Genomic DNA, 21,497 nt, shown 5'->3' with positions numbered 1-21,497 from the left:
CGTTGTAAGTCTACTATACTCCAATAAAAGTTTAAAAAATAAAAAAAATCTGGTGCTTCCAACCAGTTCTTTTTTTCTTTTTTGAAATTTTACTGAAGTATCATTGATTTACAATGTTGTGTTTAATTTCTGCTGTACAGGAAAGTGACTCGGTTATCCATGTATACATTCTTTTTCGTATTCTTTTCTGTGACAGTGTATCACAGGGTATTGACTATAGTTCCGTGTGCTGTACAGTAGGACCTTGTTGTTGAACCATTCTGTATATAATAGTTTGCATCAGATTGTACTGTAATATATATACCGAGATGTATGTAAAATTTATAGTTACATATAAATAATATATATATCGCATATAATATAATTTCTATCTGAAAGGTGTAACTCAGGTGTATGCAATTGGAAACAAAATGCTTCCCTCCACACAGAGGGGTTATTTTCTAGAAGCCTATATCCAACCACTTCTTACACAGCTCAGGTGGAAAACGCAGAGAGAGGGCCAGGTGAAATTCGCTTCTCTGGCCCCAGCATCCCCAGCCAGACTGACTGTCCCGGCCACCTACAAAGAAGCTGAGGTCCACGGATGCAGCGCGACTCTAAAGGTACAGGGTCTTCAAGTCGTAGAAGCAGAGATTAAACATGAGTCTATACTCTGATCGTTGCCTTGGCGCTCTGCTGGGTCTGGTGTTGGCGTTGCCCTACAGGAGGGTTCTGGGGAAGGACCCCGGGCAGGGAGTGTCCTGCCTGCACCCAGGGTTGGCGCCTTTGGTGCTGGTGCATCTCCCATGCCCGCGGGAAGCAGACCCAGAGCACCCATTGGTGCGGGGCAGCCACCTGTTTCCCCAGCATCCTGAGGCTGGTTGGCAGCGTAGCGCAGGGGAGGCGGGCTCCCCAGGACGCCCTTCAGCATATACAGGCACACGCCTCACGGGCTCCGGGCCGTGCCGTTTGGGACGGAACGCCCAGCCCTTCGGATTCTGGCAGAGGCACTCAAGTTTGGTTCATCCTTTCTGCTTGGAGACTGCCTGTTTCCCTTGCAAACTGGGAAGCAGAAGTCAGCACATCCGTCCAGCAAGGGTGGGGTGGCCGGATCGCCCAGCGCGCGCCCTGAAGGTTCACCTGAACGGAAACCGAGGATGGAGCCCTGGTGGGGCCTCTTCTACCTCACGCTCCTGTGCTCTCTGATGCACATCCGAGGTAAGGGAGGGTTTGCTCTGGGGAGAGCTGCGTGGGTGTGCGTTTCTATCTGGCTGCTTAAAAAAAAAAAACACAAAAACTCCACCCCAAACCACTTCCACTCAGGAAATGGCTCTAAGGTGCCAGATTGTAGAAAAACAAAAAAAAACAGACCAATTATGATGGCTTTGAGAGGAGAAAAAGGGGCCGGGTACCAATTCAGGGTCTGGGAATTGGATCCAGAAGTGTAGGATGTGGACTCAGTACTTAGACGCGAACTGTTTTTGTTGTCTGCTTTTGATCTCTGTGTGTCACACACGGAAAAAAGTGACCCGTGTTCCTGGGGCGTGTTGGGATTTTTCAATTCCTTGTTTTCGATTTAAAAGAATCAGTGCTGCGTTTCTGGATGGGGACAATGGAACTGAGACCCGGCTTGGTTCTGTGGGACTGATCACCCAAGATTGGGTTTGCTGGAAGGGCAGCCTCCGTTCAGGTTTTTAGACATTTCTCACCAATGTCACCCCTCCTGTTGGCAAATTAAAAGCATCTGAATTGTTTACGCCCCAAACTTCAATACAGGTTCTTCTGGTGATGCCAGGATTTTGGTTTGTCGGGGAGCAGAGGTGGGGAGGGACCTAGTTTGGGAACTATTATTTACCCATGACATGTAGGATTTAACCGCAATTGGATAAGCTCCTTTGGTCCTCATTTGAATTTTAGGAGGTGGAGGCCCAGGCAGGATTTAAGAGTGAGAAGTGTTGTAGGTTAGGAATTGAAAGGATTTCATCTGGATGGCACTCTTGTGACATTTCCTGTTTATCCTGTTTGAGGATGGTTGTTTAGGGGCAGATGTGGTTTTGTGAGACATCCTGGCACCCAGAGCCCAGAATCTTCCCCGAGACCCTTCCGGGAATCCTTGCTGTCTGCACATCGTGCCCCCCGGCACGTGGGTCACGCAGAAACCCAGTCCAGGCGCTTGTGTTGGCAGGGAGATGTTAGCCCCTGAACTGGCACCAGGGCTGAGAAGAGCAAGAGAGCAGAGCTCTGATTCTACACAGACCCGCCCAGAAGCCGAGCCAGCAAAACCTGTCTGAGCGTTTATTCCTACTGCTGTGCACACAGTAGGAACTGTGGGTTTACCTGCGGGCTCAGGCAACTCAGCCTCCTCCCAGGCACGGTCGGGTTGCTCCTTTGGGGATAATGGGATGTCAGATTCCTTCAGCGCATCACGTGGCTCATCGTATGTGCTGGGGAAACTTGTTGTGGATTTAACCGCTGTTCTTCAGAAGAGAAGAAAATGCAGGAGCCGGCCCTGGCTGACGTTAGCTGAGTGCTTCCGAGGATGCCCAGGTTACGTTCTTTTGACGAGGGCGTGACTTGCGACAGGCTCTGCGGGTGTTAATCAAGTTCATTCTTGAACTTGGGCTGGGGCTGCCAGGCTTGGTGCACTTTTTCTTTCTTTCTTTTTAAATATGTTTCCTTTTTGGATCTAACACGGAACTTTTTTTTTTTTTTTTGAAGATGATATTATTTTATTTTATTTTTGGCCATGCCGCACAGCATGTGGGATCTTAGTTCCCTGACCAGGGATTGAACCCGTGTCCCCTGCATCCCTGCATTGGAAGCACAGAGTCTTAACCACTGGACTGCCAGGGGAGTCCCTTGATGCCCTTTTTTTTTGATGCCCTCTTATAGATGGGTACACGGAGGCACAGAGGTGTTCCATCATTTGTCTGAGGTCACATTGCTGGGAACATGCACAGGCAGGAGAGGTGCGAGGAGGGACGGCAAAGGTAATGAGGTCTGGGTCAGGGTGCGTCGGTGTGAAGACGTTGTGCAGCTGGCCCGAGACCGGGGTAGTTTGTTAAATGCATGGACCACCCCCTCACACCCCAAACCACCAGCAGCTGTCGGCGTGAGCGAATTCACGAGGTCCCCAAACACTTCCTGCAAGGCTGTCAAGATGCTTGTTACCAACGCTCCGGAAGAGCAGACTATCACTATGGTGAACGTTACTTAACCGTTCTTATAATGACTAAACTGTGTGTATAAGATAAAATAAGAATTTGATTATAGTCCTGAGGCATAGGGGTTTACAATTCGGCGGTGTCAGATTTCCAGTGTATTGAATTACCTTTCGCTATCAAACCTGGATGCACTTGAAGGACCAGGAGACCAAGTCAGGTCTTCGAAAAGCTGACAGAAGCAGAAATGGAAACTCCAGGGACTGCTTGTCCTGTTTGGTTTGTTGAGGAAAAAATCTACCTATCTACCTACCTACCTACCTATCTACCTACCTATCTATCTACCTAGCTAGCTAGCTTCTGCCTACGTATCTATCAACTATCTAACATCTATCAACTATCTATCATCTAGCTAGCTAGCTATAATACAGGTATAACTCTAGATTTTGTATATATATATATATATATATATATATATCCTTATATTCCCTTTTTTCCTGTATATCTATTGTATCCTGGGTATACATTACCATTTTCCTGTATCTATATTATACAGTGGCTCTGAAATCCCCTTCTACATGTATTGTATCTTCTTCTCTTATCAGACAAGACTAAACATTTGTGTGTGCTTAAACAGAGCTCCTTTTCTACCTACAGACTAAAAAAGTACCGGCATCCCTTGGTATTTGAGGGGGATTAGTTCCAGGACCCCCTGGGACACCAAAATCCATGGATGCTCAAGTCCCTTATATAAAATGATGTCATATTTGCATATAACCCACGCACTTCCTCCCGTAGACTTTATTTTTTTATTTTTATAAATTTATTTTATTTATTTAGTTTTGGCTGCATTGGATCTTTGTTGCTGCATGCGGGCTTTTCTCTAGTTGAGGCGAGTGGGGGCTGCTCTTCATTGCGGTGCGCGGGCTTCTCATTGCGGTGGCTTCTCTTGCTGCAGAGCATGGGCTCTAGGCGCGCAGGCTTCAGTAGTTGTGGCTCGCGGGCCCTAGAGCGCAGGCTCCGTAGCTTGCGGCACGCAGGCTCTAGTTGAGGCGTGAGGGCTCGGTAGTTGCAGCGCGCATCGGGAGCTTAGTTGCCAGGCCAGGGATCGAACCCTTGTCCCCTGCATTGGAAGGCGGATTCCTTACCACTGGACCACCAGGGAAGTCCCCTGAAGTTTAGTATTTTTCAAAGACAATTGAGCCAGAGTCAAAAGGGGCACCTTAAGTTTGCCTAAAGGAAGTCGGGCTTTGTTCCCTGGGAGCCCTGCTTCAGCTGGGTGAAATCCCTCAAGGACAAGAAAGTCCTACCGATTTATGGCGTGCAAAGTGGCTTAATCTGCTGGTCCCCGGAAGGACTGGCTTAAATTAACCCGCGCTTCAGATGAAGCCTGTAAATTCCTATGTAAAGGAATGGAAAGCAATTGTCTTGAAGGGCAGCCGTTCCCGACACTGGCCGGAATAATAAAATCTAAGATCCTGCCTGCCTGTGAGGGGTGGGATTCTTATCCCCTGATGGACCCACTCAAAGGTAATTAAATGCAGCACCTATAAATTCTGCTGCTAACGCTGTACTTGGTGCCAGGGCTTTAGATAGTAAGCAGTTTTCCCCCCTCTTCTCAGAGCTAGCCTGGGGCTGGTTTTCTCCTTCAGAGGGAATAATTCAGGGTTCGTTAGTGGGAACTGGGACATGTGCCTCTATCGTGGTCGCCGTGGAGGAGTGGTGGGTTTTGTCTAGTGCATGATATCATCCTCAGCACCGTGTCATGATTATTCCCACAGCTCTGCCCTTTGCAAAACTTCCCTTTGTCCTGTAGGCTTGCGGGTCTGAGAAGTTGAGGGAAGCAAACTCTGATACAAAGCATCTTAGAATCTTGCTGGGGTAGAATTTGACTGGGGAGGGAGGGGATCGGTTACTAGAGATAACGAGAGAATTCCTCCAAGTGCCACTCAGGTGGTTTCGTCTCAAAATCCCTCCTAAGTAGCTTTGTTTTTGGAGGGTAGGGGTTCTTGGGTATGGTGCTAAGACCTCCCACCCAGCAGCATGAGCCATTTTCAACGCCCATCTCCAGGACGTCAGCAATGGGTGACCAGCCTTATGATCGCAGACCCCACGTGGCTCCTTTCCCCTCGGTGTTTACAGAGCCCAGAACATGTGGGATCGATTAGAAACCGCCGAGCCAGCTAAACTAAGCAGATCAGAAACACGTCTTAGGTTCCCAGCCCCGTCTTAGGCTCCGATTGAAAAAAAAAAAAAAAAAAGCTAGTGGAAGTAGTTGCCCTGGGGAGCTGCATCCCCCCTGCCCCCCAGCTCCACTGAGGCTGAACCTCTGAATCAGCGTCGGCCACCTGAGTGATGTCCCTGGCAGGGCTGCACCCGGTGGGGCTACTATTTGAAGCACATGGGGAGGGTCTTGGCTGCAGCCCCTCTGGGGCTAAACCACTGGCCTGCAGGACTGGATCGTCGCCAAGCCCAGGGTAGGGGAGCGCCTCATACTGGGTGCGGTCCGCCGGCTCTGTGCATGAGTCACGCCCATGGGCCTCCCAGTAGCGCCACAGCTAGGGACAGCTTCCTCCGCGACCTCTCCTCGTCAGAAGCATCTCCAAACGGAAGGAGGCTGCTGGAAAGAGAAGGGGACACAGAATGGGGTTAGGGCAGGGTGGAGGGACTTGGCTGTTCTCAAAGCCCCAGACAGCGCTCCCTGGCTTCCGGCTGCAAGAAGGCCAGCCGGCAAGGCTACCACATCCCCAGAGACGACCCAAGGCCCTTTTGGAAAACAGCTCCCGCCCAGCCCCGTTGGTTGGTTGTGGGATGGATTCGGGAGAGGTCAGGAGGAGACAGATAACAGAGGCTTTGATCATCTCAGAACAGGGAGTGGCCTGACGCTCAGGTTGGAGGACACTGTGTAGGTGCTTCTTCACGGGACGCCTGGAACTCCTGGGAAGAGCCTGGTGAGAGTTATCTGTAAACTGTCAACTGGCGATTAGAATGCAAATTCCGGAGCTGCCCTTGTAGCTGAGGGCACTGGGGGCCCTGCACCGGTATCTGTCCTTTCAAACTGGAGGGAGGGTCAGCCACAGCCCCACTGGCAACCCTGGAAGGAATGTGTCTTCAGAGTCCCCAAAGCTGACGCTGATTCCTGTCACCCAGCCCCTGCACAATGACCCAGAGCAGAGAGTGGCCAGCTTGTCCCCACAAGAGGACCTGGCAGAAGCTGGAGGGACACAGACCCTGGCCAAAGAGAGGGGCGATGAGGACAGATGCGGGACCTCCCTGTGTTAGAGACGGCTCTCCGGGGTTTGGCCTCTAAACGCACTGAGCCCCGGCCTCCAGTCCGGACCGTGAGGCTGCCGGTGGGTGCCCTCTGACCTCAGCTCCTCTGCTGTCCAGTGCCTGGGCCGGTCCCAGCTCCGGAAACCCCTGCCTGGGGGCGTCCACGCACCAGGGTCCCGGTTCCCTTGACAAGCAGCCCCAGAAGCTGCCCCCATGGCATCCCAGCCGGGCCAGGCCAAGGGCTTCCCTGACCCCAGGCTGGACAGGTCAAAACGACCTCCAGGCAGACTCGGGGAGCCTAGGACGCCCTGGGTCTAGGAAAACGGTGTCCCCCCCTCCCCCGCTTCCCGCCAGCCCCCTTCCAGGCACAGGGGCTGGGACTGGGGCTCCTGGAGGGTCTGGGTGCAAAACCTGACATTGCCCTTAGGCTCCTGGAAACTCAGGCCCCTCGGCTGGGACAAGGGCATGGTCGTAACACTGACGGCCCCTCGTGGGCGGAAAGAGGGATGCTCGGGTGACCTGCAGACGCTTGCAGTGGGACTTGGTACGTAGTAGGTGCTCATAGATGGTTGATCATCCTAATAGGTCCCCAGTGACGTGTTCGAGGCAGGGCTGGTGCGGGGCAGCGGGGGCACAGGGGGGCGCCTCCAGGCCCCCACCTGCGCCGGCCAGAGCGACAAAGCGGGAAGCAGGTCATGGGGGCTGAAAGCAGTGTCTTTGCCTGAAGAAACCCTGCCCCGTACAGATTTAGGATTTCACGCAGAGATGCTTGAGCACGTGGATGGACCTTGAACACGGGGTGCTCGGTGAGAGAAGCCAGACACAGAAGGACACACCGTGTGTGAGTCCAGAGCAAGCCAGTCCACAGAGGCAGAGGGTGGGTCTGTGGTGTCAGGGGCAGGGCAGATAGGGAGTGAGTCTTAATGCAGACGGGGTCTCTTTTGGGGGATGAACATGTTCTGGAACCAGATAGCAGTGGTGGTTGCCTAGCATTCATTATAAACATACTAAATGCCACTGGATTGCCTGCTCTAAAGGGGTGAATCGTATAATCTATGGATTCTGTCTCAACAGAGCTCTTTTCAAAAGCTCTTTTTTATCAGCCAAAGATGAGATACACGTTGGTCAGGAGCACAGAGGTTTTCTGATTGGGCTTCTCTAGTTTTAGAGGCGGCGAAGGTGATGGGTGGGATGTGTGTGGGAAGAAGCCCTTAAACTGGCAGGAAAGGAACACTCAGCTCGTTAAAAAGGTTTTGTGTTTTTTTTTTGAGATAAAATTCACATGCATCAGAGTCACCCTGTGAACGCTTTGAAAGTGAATAGTGCAGACATTTTTGTTTAGCATGCTCACTATGTTGTACAACCATCACCACCATGGAATGCCAGAATGTTCTTATCACCCCCAGAAGGAACCCCGTACCCGTGAGCAGTCGGTGCCAGTCCCCCCGACTCACTTGTTATCCACCCAGGTTTCTCCGAGTTGAGCTTGTAAGAAAACTGAAATCCAGCCTCCGCTTCTCTCCAGACCCTAGGCTTCCTCATAGTATTTTTAGCAAGTCTGAAACTCGCACGCCAACAAAATTTCTGGGCCCCCGAACACTGGGAGGGAGCCGGGGTTGAGATGTTTGTGAAATGCATGCGGGGGTGTCACGGAGAGGCAAGGGCAGCGCGATTCTGGGCCTCAGTCCAACATGCATCCTGTCTTAGCCATAAAGGAATATATCCACAGTTCCAGCCACAGAGCCGCCACCATACCGCATTTCCCGAAGGCATCGCCTGAGGTGTAAACTGGGGTCAGAGTGTCTCTCGGTGCGTAAACCACTATCTTCCACACGGCTCACGTGTCACCTCCTCCAGGCAGACCTCCAGGTCGGCTCACACAAGACGTGCAATTGCCCCTGCTGCCTTGTGGTCCCCGCTGCACCCTGTCCCCACCTTTAGGGATATTCACGGGTCTCTCTCCCCTAAAGAACCAGGAAGCAGGGCTAGTGTCGTTGAAGGTCCCGTCCCCATTGGGTAACAGTGTGCCTGGATCAAATTCGCAGTTCGTAAATGTTTGCAGAATGCACGGGTTCTTTGGCTTTCCAAGACGTCTATGTGTTTTGCTCGAGGCAGCTGAGATCCTAGGAGCATCTCCCTCCTGTTTAAGACGGGGATACCAGGAACTTCCCTGGTGGTGCAGTGGTTAAGAATCAGCCTGCCAATGCAGGGGACACGGGTTCGAGCCCTGGTCTGGGAAGATCCCACATGCCGCAGAGCAACGAAGCCCGTGCGCCACAACTACTGAGCCTGCGCTCCAGAGCCCACGAGCCACAACTACTGAGCCCACGTGCCACAACTACTGAGCCTGCGTGCCTAGAGCCCATGCTCCGCAACAAGAGAAGCCACTGCAATGAGAAGCCCACGCACCGCAGCAAAGAGTAGCCCCCGCTCGCTGCAGCTAGAGAAAAGTCCGCACGCAACAACAAAGACCCAGCGCAGCCAAAAAAATAATTTTAAAAAAAAGTTTTTTTTTTTCCTTTTTTTTTTTTGCGGTACGCGGGCTTCTCACTGCTGTGGCCTCTCCCGTTGCAGAGCACAGGCTCTGGACGCGCAGGCCCAGCGGCCATGACTCACAGGCCCAGCCGCTCTGCGGCATGTGGGATCCTCCCGGACCGGGGCACAAACCCGTGTCCCCTGCATCGGCAGGCGGACTCTCAACCACTGCGCCACCAGGTAAGCCCCTAAAAAAATATTTTTAATTAAAAAAAAAGATGGGGATGCCATTGGCAGCAACATGGATGGATCTAGAAATGATCATACTAAGTGAAATAAGTCAGACAGAAAGACAAATACCATACGGTATCACTTATACGTGGAATGTAAAAAATAATACAAATGAACTTACTTACACAACAGAAACAGACTCAGACATAGCAAACAAACTTATGGTTACCAAAGGGGAAAGCAGGGGGAGAATAAATTAGGAGTTTGGAATTAGCAGATGTCAACTATTGTATATAAAATAGATAATTAGCAAGGACCTACTGTACAGCACAGGGAACTGAATTCAATATCTTGTAATAACCTATAAGGGAAAAGAATCTGAAAAAATATATATATGTATAACTGAATCACTTTCGCGTACAGCAGAAACTAACGCTATATTGTAGCTTAACTATACTTCAATAATAATAAAATAAAAAAGACGGGGGTGCCGTCATCTTCCTTCAGAGGCGTCTTTGGTGAGGGGCACAGCCTGCCAGGAGAGCCAAGATGTTGGCTTGACAAACACACCACAGGGGAAGTGGAGAGAGAGAAGGGGACTTTGGTCTTCCGCTGACCTCACGGTGGGTGCTGGGCTTGACCTTTGCACCAGGGGGGATGTCTGGGCAGGTGGGGCCAAGGGGGTGGAGACAGGTGTAAGGGGGCCCCGACGGTCCCGTTGTGGTGTGACCTAGCGCCCTATGTCTCCCCACAGGTCAAGGTGACTTTGATTTGGCCGACGCCCTCGATGACCCCGGTAAGTGCCCGTCTTTCTCTAGGAGATGCTATGCTTCGCAGCCTGTGTCAGCTCTGTGGTGCCTCGGGGCTGGGTGTGGCGGGGATTCCGAATTCCAGGCAGTGAGAGCTCTGTGTTTCACCCAAGATCACAAGCCCCGGGAGATGGACCTTCACATCCGGCCTTAGCTGTGGGGCTCTGTCTTATGTCTTGGTAGGTCTGGGCTCCCCAAGCCAGGGGTCCGTGCATACCCTGGAGGGTTTTCCTTCTCTTAAATGTGGTTCACCTCTACCCGCGGGGCATGTGCGACTTGGAAGACCCCCCTACACCCCACCTGTGTGTGGCCACTACCCTTGAGGTCAGCTGGACCTTCTTGCCAGCGGAAAGGCTGACTGTGCATCTCCTGGGCCCGGGAGGAAGGTCTGGATTAAGGCCCACAGTCAAGCTGGGTGGCAGGAGCGTTCAGACCTGGGGGCTTGGGGAGGAAGGAAAGGTTGTGACCTGCAGGCACAGTGGGAAGGAACATCAGTGCTTGTCTACTCAGAAAAACCAGCTTCTTCTGTCATCAGGAGAACCCCCGGTCCCTCATCGCACATCAATTACGGTGGATTTTCCGAGAAGTAAAGAAGGGACGTGATCACCAGACCCACTCAACTTAAATAAGGATGACAACCAGGGCTTCCCTGGTGGCGCAGTGGTTGAGAGTCCGCCTGCCGATGCAGGGGACACGGGTTCGTGCCCCGGTCCGGGAGGATCCCACATGCCGCAGAGCATCTGGGCCCATGAGCCATGGCCGCTGAGCCTGCGCGTCCGGAGCCTGTGCTCCGCAACGGGAGAGGCCGCAGCAGTGAGAGGCCCGCGTACCGCCAAAAAAAAAGAAGCTTGAGAACGAGGGGACAGTGTGGCCTCCAATAGCAGCCTGTCACCACTTCTCCACTTATGAGCCAGGGGGCGACACTTAGTACTCTCAAAGGAGCTGCTTTTTAAAATGAAAATACACCTTAGGAATCATAAAATTTTAACAATATTTCTAGAGAATGGCATTTTGAAAGATATTCATTATCTAAGTTTTTACATTTCTGATATGTTGGAATTTTTACTATGTATTATTTTGTAATCAGAAAAATTGCAGACATGTAAGAAATAGAAAGAACAAAATAATGGAGGCAAGACCTGCTCCCTCCCCAATTTTCCCCACTAACTGAGGCTTTTGCTAGTGGTAACCGTGACAGAGCAGATATGAGATTATTGTCAGAGCACCAGACAAGCCTAGTGATGCAGATCAAAGCTGACACACTGCTTCCCCCATCTGACTGCAATGGTGAAGGGCTCAGTCCTTCCCAGAGTGGACGGGCTGCGAGGTCAGGGTTATAGGAGGGCCAGTGGTTGCAGCCACACTGCGGGGCATTGGGAGGTACCCCCCCACATTCAGCCTGGGTGGTCGGCACAGGGTCTGGGATGGATAAAGAAGGAGCACGCCCAGGGTAGGGCACACGCAGCTGAGGGCTGTGGTGCAGAATCACCGGAGGCGTTTTATCGATTAAAAAACATCATCAATCGGTGAACTGGCAGTTCCCCTCCTAGAAAAAGGGAAGGATTGAAAGGAGAGACTCAGACGCATACGTGTTTACAGCGGCGTAACTCATCATCGCCAAAAGGCAGAAGCCACCCAAATGTCCATGGACGGATGGATGGAGAAACAGCCTGGGGTCCATGCACACAGTGGAATGTGACCCAGCCATGAAAAGGAGTGGAGCTCTGACCCAGGCTACCACGTGGATGGACCTTGAACCCACGATGCTCAATGAGAGAGGGCTTCCTGCAGAGAGGAAGGACCCTGTCCACTGTGCACCCGGCAGTTCCAACCTCCCTCACCCTTGTCAGGTGCCACCCCTCCGAGCACCTTCCCCCAACCTCTTCCTCCTGCCCCTGTCTGCCCACCCACACTGCACCCCCAGACTCACTGAGCCTGGCAGACAGGTACTCTGCACCTGATGTCCCGTCCATGAGTGCTGACCTCAGGGAACCGAAACCACCTGGGAAGCTGTGGACCACCGCGTTTACGCACCCCTGGCAACAACAGGCACTCCGCAAACTTCTGTCACGTGAAGAAACACGGGCAAGAAAGTGAGAGAAGCGTCGTCCTGGAATCGGGGGAAGCTTCTCTCCAGATCTGCCTTCACCCGCCCTACCTCTGCTCTGCAGGCATGTAGTCACCTTGCACGTTTGTGGGGCACCAGCTCTGCGCCCTCTACCCTCGATGTTCTTTGCTCAGTCGGTCCTCCTGCTGGCGTCCCAAATCTCGCTACCTCACCTCCTGCAAGGCTCGGATGAAACTTACTTCCTAAGGAGCTGAGCTGACCACCCCAAGAAAGTTTTGCTCCCCCAGCGGGACCTGTGCATAGCTCCGTGGGCGTGGGTTTTAAAGATGCTTTTGTTCTCCCCCCCACCCCCGAATACAGAATGGAATTTGTGTTCATATCATGTCTGTGTTAGCGCCTTGAAATTCTCATTGTTTATTAGGGCGTTAACGATTCTTTCTTGGAGCTGCACGTAAATCCTCGATGCATACTGAATGTATGTTCTCTCTGTCCACAGAGCCCACCAAGGAGCCGAGCTCAGGTGAGGGACTACCTGGCTGCACAGAAATGAGGCTGTGCCCCTGAGATGAGGTTTTTGAAGGTGTTTCTAGGGACGTGGAGTGTGTGAAAGAGGGGCAGGTGTTTAAAGCAAAGCCTAGTCCTTGGGGAACTGGAAATCAAAATCACAGTGAGACATCATTCCTACTAGGACTGCTAGAATCAAAATGTGGGCGATACCAAGTGTCGGTGAGGGTGTGGAGACATTGGAGCCTTCGTGCATTGCTGGTGGGGATAGAAAATGGTGCAGCCTCAGCGGAAAACCGTCTGGCAGCTGCTCAGAAAGCTACGTATAGAATTTCCCTATGACGCAACAGTTCTACTCCTGGGTATAGACCCAAATGAACTGAAAACAAGGATTTCAACAGAAACACGCACACTTAGGTTGATCGTGTATAATTCCTACATTGGTCCAGGAGAGAAAAATTAAGAATAAAGTTGATGAAAAGAATGATAAAGTTGATTGAATGAAGAATAAACTTGATTAACTAGAGAAAAATGAAGAGTCAGCTTGATTAAATGAAGAATAAAATAAACTTGATTGAATGAAGAATAAAGCAAACTTGATTAACTAAGTAGAGGTCCAGAAATTTTAAAAAAGAAAAGAAAGGAAAAAAAATAAAATAGTAGGAATAACGTAACATTAATTACTGTAGATGTAAAACGATTTAATGACTATGTTAAAAGACAGGGCTTAAAGCACTTTTGAATCAGTTAATATGCTATTAAACAAAGTGAAAGTAAATGTTTGCGTAAAGGTTTGGAGGCAGATACCAGAGGAAAGGGGCATCACGTAGCAAATGTTGCACAAAATAATCTTCAAGGAATAAACAGTTTTTTGGTTTTGTTTTTTTTTTTTGCGTACAATGTAAAGGCTACACAGTTACTTTTGTAACTGTGTGTATGCAGTTTTTTCTTTAAGTTCTACGTTCTGAGGTTTTCCTTCTAGCGGCTAAATGATCTGTGAGCATCAACTGTGAATAAAATACAAGATCTAGTTCTTATTTTATAGGCTGCTACTGACGGAAGGACATTCTTCTCTTCTAAACATGCAGTGTTGTCTTCCCCACAGATATCTACCCAAAGCCGACGCCTCCCCACCAGCCACAGCCCGGAAATCCCGACAACAGTGGAAGTAAGAAAGTTCATTCATTTCAAAGCAAGTTTGATGAAAGGTGCCTCTTTTTTTTTTTTTTTTTTAACTATGAGTTTTCATCTGACTGCTTCTGAAGTAAGAACCAACTCAGCTTTTACGGGGGCGGGGGGAGCAGTTTGCATTATTTTATTTCCTCGTTGCTCAGACACTTGGAGAATACTGAGCATTTGGGGACGTTGTGTGTTATTGTACTGGAATTTCAATCAGGCTGGAGGACGAGTCTTCCTCTAGCTGTTTCCGTGGTTCCTAATAAGTTCCCTTGCACTGTGCGTTTTAGGTCATTTATCTTCAGTTTCTCCTTTGTTTTAAAAGCTTGGCAGACACTGCGCCTATAGATCACTTTTTTTAAAAAAAGGGGGGGGCCAGGAGGGGGGTAATATTAGCCAATAGCCCATAAAGTCCTCAGCAATTCAAAAACCCTAAAGACCTAAAAGCTGACCGGGTAGAGGTGACCAGTGACACTGGCCAAGTTGAGAGCTTGCGGAAGCTTCCTGGAAGCTTGGTGTGGCCTTGAGATGGGTGGAAATTCATCTCCTCGGCGGTGGTGATGGCCATGGTGAGGGAGATGTCATGAAAAGTAAGACGTAAGGTTCTACGAAGCTGTTACCTAATTGCAAAGCAACCCAGGCCACTAACTGCGTTAGTTAATGGACGCTTACGTCACTACTTTGTCATCCTTGATACGGAAACTTGGCCTCTGTACACCGGTGCCAAATTGAATCTCAGAGACAGAGTTTCAGGTGAAGTAGAAAAGAATAGCTTCGTTGCTTTGCCCGGCAAAGGGGGACACAGCGGGCTCCTGCCCTCATAACTGTGTCCCTGGGCTTCCCTGGTGGCGCACTGGTTGAGAGTCCGCCTGCCGATGCAGGGGACACGGGTTCGTGCCCCCGTCTGGGAAGATCCCACATGCCGCGGAGCGGCTGGGCCCGTGAGCCATGGCCGCTGAGCCTGCGCGTCCGGAGCCTGTGCTCCGCAACGGGAGAGGCCACAACAGTGACAGGCCCGCATACCGCAAAAAAGAAAAAAAAAAACTGTCCCTACCTGGGGTGGGATTCGGTGAGGAGTTTTATAGCAGTGGTTTAAAGGGTGGGGCTGCTGAGAAGGACCAGGGTGCCTGCAGGGCCTGCACTCCTTCACAGTCCAGACGTCACCTGGGCTCAGGTGGTCTCCTGATGGCTTCTGTGCTTCTCAGAGGTTATCAAACTGTGGCCTTCTCTTTGGAATGAAGAATGCCTTATCAAGTAGTTAACATCGTCCATTTGTTGGGGTTTTCAATATCTGACAAACAGTATTGTCATGTGTATCCCTTGAGGGGGAACCAGGACCTGCCCCCAGGCTGCACCATTGTTTCTTCACTGTTCCTCCCTTGTCTCTGCATCCCCTCCCTTCCCTGATTAGCAACTGCTTGAATCTGCCCTGTTGGAATTCAGGGAAGGTCATGGGGGCTGAATGAAGGCTATTTCCTGTAATCAAGAAACGGGGGACACAGGAAAGCTTTTGTGCCCAGGAGCTCCACAGGGCCCTGCTCGCTTTCATCCCCTTTGTTTTTTTTTCCCCTCCAATTTTAACATCCCAGCTCCATCCATTCCTTTCTTGTAAAAATTCCTCCCAGCCTTTTCAACAAACTATTGTCCAGTGGAGCGCTGTTGTTCTACAGGGTGCAGATGGAAATCCCTCCTGGGGAGTGTTTCTTGCTACAGTCTATTTGGGGATCTCGGGTTAAACTACTCCCATGGGCTTCCCTCCTACGGGGTCCAGAGAATGTTGGATGCTGGCCATCCTGTAGGATGAGTCACCAGGACCAGGGTGACTCATCCACCCCAGGGCGTGGGTAGCAAGCCTCATGCTTGGGAGGGGTCCCTCTGTGACTCAGGGTTCCAGCAGCTGACACATTCCAAATGAGAGGAAGGTTGCTTTCTGGCCTTTGTTTTCAAGCTCTGCTAAAACCCAGTGGGGAGATGCCTTTAAAATGGTGCCCCCCAAATAATGAACTTATATTTCATATGAGTTATATGGCTTTTGGTATCAGCCTGACTGTCCCTTAGAAGCTAGTTCTGCTGATGGTTTATTGTGTATTGGGGAACACGTCTTGATTAAGGGGTTTTGGAACACTGATGAGACTCAGTGAGTATACTTTCTGCCTAACCCATTTGGAACGATTCATAATGAAATGATAAAACGTGTAAAAACAGGGACGCAGCAAACTCAACACACACAGCAAACGAAGAGGGGAAAGAACTTGATTAGAACTTAAGTATGGAAACAGCAATACAGGAGTAGAAGCTCTCCTTAAATTTCACGCTTGCCCTCTGGCTCACCCAGGTCCTGTGTGTGTCTCTTGAGAAGAAAGGTGAGTCATTGAAGGCAGTGGTGAGCAGTCCCTTGAATACAGGGTGTTCTGGAACATTCCGCTGTGCAAGAAAGGCTCTGCAGGTGCAATGGGAGATCCTGGCAGAGACAGTGTTTTGTGCCAAGGCTCTGGGGCAGGAAGCTTGGGCTAAGTTTGAAGGGCAGATTAAGGGCATTTGTGACAAAAGTTAAGATTAACTCCAGTGAGGGAACGTACACACGCACAGCAGGAAGGGTAACACGTCATCAAAACCGTGAGACGCTTCTGTCCTAGTACTGATGATGGGTTTTTGCAAACAACGTGATGTTTGCGATAATGCTAAACATTGGAACATTCACAGGGCAGCGTCTGCCAGATTCTTTTCAGGAATCCGTGAACTTCTTGCTTTCAGAACCAAAGGAGGAGGTTCTGGGCGCCAAGGTCAACACAGTGTTTAAAGCTTTGGAGATGTTGAGTACCAGAGGTTCTGTGAAGGCGATAAACAGCAAATATAAATAAGCCGGGATGTCACGTTGTATTTCGGCCTTTTGTATTGTGTGAATGGTTCATTGCGGGAAGATGTCATTCTTTTCCTAACATCACCTTGGTGTTTTCCAACAGATATCTATCCAAGGCCAAAGCCACTGCCACGTCCCCAGCCTGGCAGCTCTGACAACGATGCAGGTGAGTCCTGAGTACTGAGACGCCTTCTGGAAGCATTGGGAAGGATGCAATGGACCATCTTGGAATTCTGTCCTCGGGCGGTGAAATACGAGTTGGCGTTTGAAATATGCAGAGGTTCTTTAACAAGGAGTCCACCTGCTGTTACCAATCTCTCTGTTGGTGGAGGATGCATTTTGTTTTGTTTTGTTTGGGGCTGAAAGAATGCAACGCGCCCCAAAGACATCTCACGTCACTATGGAGGAAGGGGATTCTCTGTGTCCTTGGTTGCTCTGTTTTGGGTGTTCCGTTGAGTTTTGCTTCCCTCGTCAAGAGCCGTTTGGGGCCACGTTGCCTGAGTTCCCGCCATAGATTGAGTGACGTGTTGGGAATCCATGCACCTGGGGGAGGACCACTCGGGAAGGGATGCTGGCTCATGGTGGTTGGGAGAATCGCAAGAATTCCAGGGCTTGGGCAGACACGTGTGCCGACAGGTGGGTGCTGGGGAAAGCTCAGCTCTACGAGTATCCTCATTTCCAGCTGGTTTGGCAACGGGGAGTTCCCCTGTTTCCGTTTCTCTTGAGATATTATTCGAACGTTGAATTCCTAGGGTGCAAAACACCGTTGCTTACGCCCAACCTGACAACCTTCAGAGAGATCCAAGCATCATTTCTCCCCTGCAGGTTTCAGCTTGGGGTGGGGGGCATGTCTGTCTCCAAGACCTGACCTCTAGATCCTAAACTGTGATCCTTTCTCTGTATCCCTTTGCACTGCAGCAGGAGATCAGGTTATACTTTGTAACACGCAATGCCATGCAATTGTGCTCAACTTATTTCCTTGAGTTAGAATGAAAAGTACACACACACACACACGCACGCACGCAGGGATTTTTGCCTTTCCTCCACCGATGCATCCCCAGAGCCAGAAGCCAGACATGGCACACAGTAGGTCCTGTAAAGATCAGTTGCATGAGCAATGCCTTAGCTAACTTCGGCGACGGAGGGCTCACCCCTAAACCCCTGCGTCAGGACACATATACCCTCCACTGTGTTGTTGGCTTGAAAGGTCTAACGGCCCCGCCTCCAAAAGGCTGTGTTCTTTGACTGACAGCATCCAGCAAGATGTTCCTAAGGGGTTCTCACAAAGCTGTTCTCTGTTCCAAGGTGTTTCAGGAGACACCCTTTTATCATTAGCATTATTATTATTAATTATTATTGGCCACGGGTCATGTGGGATCTCATGGAAAAGTGTATCCGAGCCAGATTTGAGGGTGATAACCCGGGTAGAGCATCTCAGAAAAGTCTGAGAGCTGTTCCGCCCCGTTTAGATGTCAAGGCCCACTTCTGTTAAGTTTTTTGAGACAGGGCTGGACCTCACAGCGTGTACTAGTGACAGGTTACACAATCTAAGCGTCACTGTGGCCCCTTACAAGATGGAGAAGGAAGGTTACCTTGTTAGGAGTCGTCTTGCTGGCGCTGGGAGAATGCTGCTGTTTGGTTGAGCAGATGTTCCTACCGATGGGGGAGGTCCGACCAATGCCTAAGGCAGGTACACGATGCACAGCGAGGGGTGGAGAGAGGAGGCCAAAGGGAAGAGAAAATTTCTTATGTTTAAATGTTTCTTGCCCTGCCATAAAACCTGCATTTTATTTCACATAAAGGATATGATAAACGACACAGATAAACAGGCACATGAAGAGACACAGGGCGAGGGGTCCCAAGTTAGGAGCTTGTAGAGTTGGGGTGCACTGCCTTCCACCGTGTAGATAAATTCACTCATTCAGAAGCTCTCCAAACCCCGTCTCCTGGGTTTTAACAGAGGCTCTGTCACGTGAGCCTGACTGATGCAAACTCCTTGGCCACAGGACAGGGGTGAGGCTGAAAGTCCCGACCCTCCCATCGCTGCTTGGTTGCCCTGTTTCCAAAAGTCACCTCATTCACATAAACTCAGGTGTGGTTCTGAATAACAAAAGACACCTTTATCTCTTTTGTCACTTCACAAAAGACCCCTTTATCATTCCTATCATTTAGGAAATTCCAAGGGGCTCTGTGTTTGGATTAGGGAGGAAAACCAAATACGTATATATATTTCTGATTAAAATCACAGTGTCGCTGTCTGCATCCTCTTTATAGATCTTGCTTGAGGCTAGGGGTGGAAGTAGCAGGTTGGGGTCCAGGCCCGGCCCGGTGAGAGCCACGCCCCCTCCACCTCCACTGGTCCCGCTCCGCCCCTAGCTGTAACGCCTGCATCTCCCCTTCCTAGCTCTGTCTGTCCCCACCTGCCCGCTGGGAGGCCAGCTCCGTGAGAGCAGAGGTTTGGTCTGCTCTGCTCTGGCCGTGTCCCCTATCAACTTCATGGCGCTGGCAGCAGAAGGCAGCCCGACCAGCTCTTCCGAATAAATGAATGACCGTGTGCTTGTCCCCTTCTAGGTGGAGATGGCCACCCGTCATACGGCAACCCACAAGGTAACACACAGGGGCGGGGCAGCCCACCTTTCCCAGGAGCGAGCTCTCCACATCACTGTGGGATGCAGTGGGGTAGACGTGTAATGATTTCAACCTGAGGGTGTTCAGGGAGGAGCACCTACTGTTCCCATGTTTGTCTGGAAGCTCCTGAACACACATGTCTGTCCTTCAGGGAGGGGTCCATCCTGTAGGGGTCAGAGAAGGAGGGCGAGGACAGTCCTCAGGCTGCAAGATGCCTCGGAGCTCTGAGAGCAGGGCTGGGGTTCGTGGACCTGCCGCTGGGCCACTAATGGTGTCCCTTTCATTGACCACTACTGACCGGTAGCCAAAATGGAGAGGAGAGGGGAAGTCATGGCATTCAGCCATGGAGAGCCCCCAGAGGGCACTGCCGGCCCCGTCACAGGTCCAGCAGTGGGGGCTGGAGTCCGGATGGTGGGCTTTTGTTGTGTGTCACTGGGAGGATGGGGTCCAGCCTCTTGGTCATCTGGCATTTGGGTGGAGGGTGACAGTGAATCCGCCCAGCTGACCCCAAGGCTTTGGGAAGAAGAAAGGTATTGAGGTGTCTTTCCAGCCTTCAACCCCTATCCCCATGCGGAGTCTCAGTACTGCTCTTTGCTGGGTGTACAGACATTCTGGGGAAGTCCATGGATGCTTCGCTCTCGTGGGCAGGAGGTGGGGCAGGAGGGGTGCATCTCAGGGCAAGAATCCAGGTCTGACACGTGGTTTCACGGGGTCCATGGTAGGACAGAGGGACTCATCCTAGACTGGGGCAGAATGGAGGTGGGTAAGGATGCTCCTTGAGGGGACCATCTCCAAGGCCGGGTCTAAAGGATGGGTGAGAGGCAGCCAGGACAGGAGAGGTAGGTGCTGTGCTAGGTCGGGCTGGGTACACCCCCGGGAACAACTGTAGTGTATGGAGCCAGGGTGTGGAGTGTGATGGGCAGGGAGCAACACTTGTGACTGGCCAGGCGACCCCATGGGCTCGTCTGCACTTTATACACGCTTCACGGGAAAAACCCTGCCCCTATTTATATCTATGTGATGCATGGATCAGAGGGCCAGCAACGCTCAGGGAGATCAGTGTTAAGACCCAGTTAGTTCCCAGACTAAAGAGGGTGTTGTAGAGACAGTGGACATGGGGATAAGAGGTCGGTCAGCCTGGAGGACCATTTGGTAGTCACCGTTGATATCACCTGGTTGATTTGTATGGGATGGCAGAGAGGAAAGAGGTGTATCCGTTAGCACTGCTATGTAACAAAAGACCCCTAAACATAGTGATTTTAAACAACCACCATTGATTATGATTATGTGAGTCGCAATTGGGCTAAAACCAGCCCACATCCATCCAAGAGGCCAGGCCAGGCTGGGCCACAAGGCAGCCAGACACGGTACCAGAGAATAAAGAGGAGCATCACCAGGATAAGAAGCATCACAGCTTCATGTCTGCCGGTTCTATTGGCTGAAGACCCAATTCTGAGGATGATGACCCGGACCCCCCCCCACCTCCCATGTCACCAAGTCACATGGTAGAGGGTGTGCATGGGGGGTGGGGAGCCCTGGAAAGCGGGGTCCAGCAGGGGACAGGGTTGAGACAGCAGCACAAGGGAGGGATAGATCCCTGGGCACCGTGGTAACGCTCTTCCAAGCATCACGGGAGCCACATCCACGGCGTGGCCACTCATCCGTCCCCTACGACACGCCAGGCACTTGCCTGGATCTGATGTAGGACATGGGTGGTTATTTTAGCTGGAAGCAACGATTTGTTCTTCTGGGGAAGTGTTGATTTTTGTCCCATCAAGCTTCCATACCTTGGATTTTGTGCAGGAATACCTAAGCTTCCCTTAAAGCATTGATGTTTGCTCTATGGTTGTGTTCAGAGCCCCAGCATGATTTGAGGATCGGGCTATCAGGCACTTTTTGGTTAAAAAAATTTTTTTGCATGAGTGAACATTCTATGTCCCCAAAGCTACAGATTCATCCAAATTCACAAATACATGAAAAAACGTATCAGGCCTATCTTCTGCGCAAAACTGTTGGATGCCCCAGTCTGGTAAGACTGGTTGGTAAGGTCCCCTGAAAGCAGAATCACTTCCTCGGGCTTCTTGTGTGAATTCCATCATCTCCCCGTGAATAGGAGGGTGGGGAGGGCCGGGGATGTGATTGCAGAGTTATTTACAACCAGGCGTTCAGGCTGGCTGTGTTTTTTCACAGTCCATCTTACTTTTCTGGGTTCCCGCAGGCAACAGGATAGCAAAAATCGTGTCTCCTATCCTGTGCGGGGTGCTGGTGACCCTGGTGGGGGCAACGACCAGCTATTTCCGGTACAACAGGAAGAGGAATTGTTGCAGGACAAA

General features: G+C 50.9%; 1 protein-coding gene across 2 annotated transcripts; it reads left to right on the top strand.

The window, feature by feature from the left end:
- Positions 1 to 1,206: 1,206 nt before the first annotated feature.
- LOC111168259 (Xg glycoprotein (Xg blood group)) lies at positions 1,207 to 21,496 on the top strand. 2 transcript variants are annotated; one of them, XM_089904855.1, is made up of 8 exons: positions 1,207 to 2,526; positions 2,872 to 2,969; positions 9,874 to 9,915; positions 12,418 to 12,516; positions 13,606 to 13,668; positions 16,640 to 16,702; positions 19,108 to 19,143; positions 21,383 to 21,496. In XM_089904855.1, exons 1-8 carry the CDS (start codon positions 2,382 to 2,384, stop codon positions 21,392 to 21,394), a joined length of 558 nt encoding a protein of 185 aa, XP_089760981.1. In that variant the 5' UTR covers positions 1,207 to 2,381; the 3' UTR covers positions 21,395 to 21,496. The 2 variants fall into 2 exon arrangements, with proteins under 2 accessions (XP_089760981.1, XP_089760982.1); XM_089904856.1 differs by having other exon boundaries at positions 1,213 to 2,526; positions 12,493 to 12,516.
- The last annotated feature ends 1 nt before the right edge of the window (position 21,497 follows it).

This window comes from Delphinapterus leucas, chromosome X, assembly GCF_059928025.1.
Source record: "Delphinapterus leucas isolate spDelLeu-1000000601 "Yukka" chromosome X, BTC_Dleu_Yukka2, whole genome shotgun sequence".
Classification (NCBI taxonomy): Eukaryota; Metazoa; Chordata; class Mammalia; order Artiodactyla; family Monodontidae; genus Delphinapterus; species Delphinapterus leucas.
The sequence above is the reverse complement of the archived record's forward strand: the minus strand, read 5'-3'. Positions and strand labels throughout refer to the sequence as shown.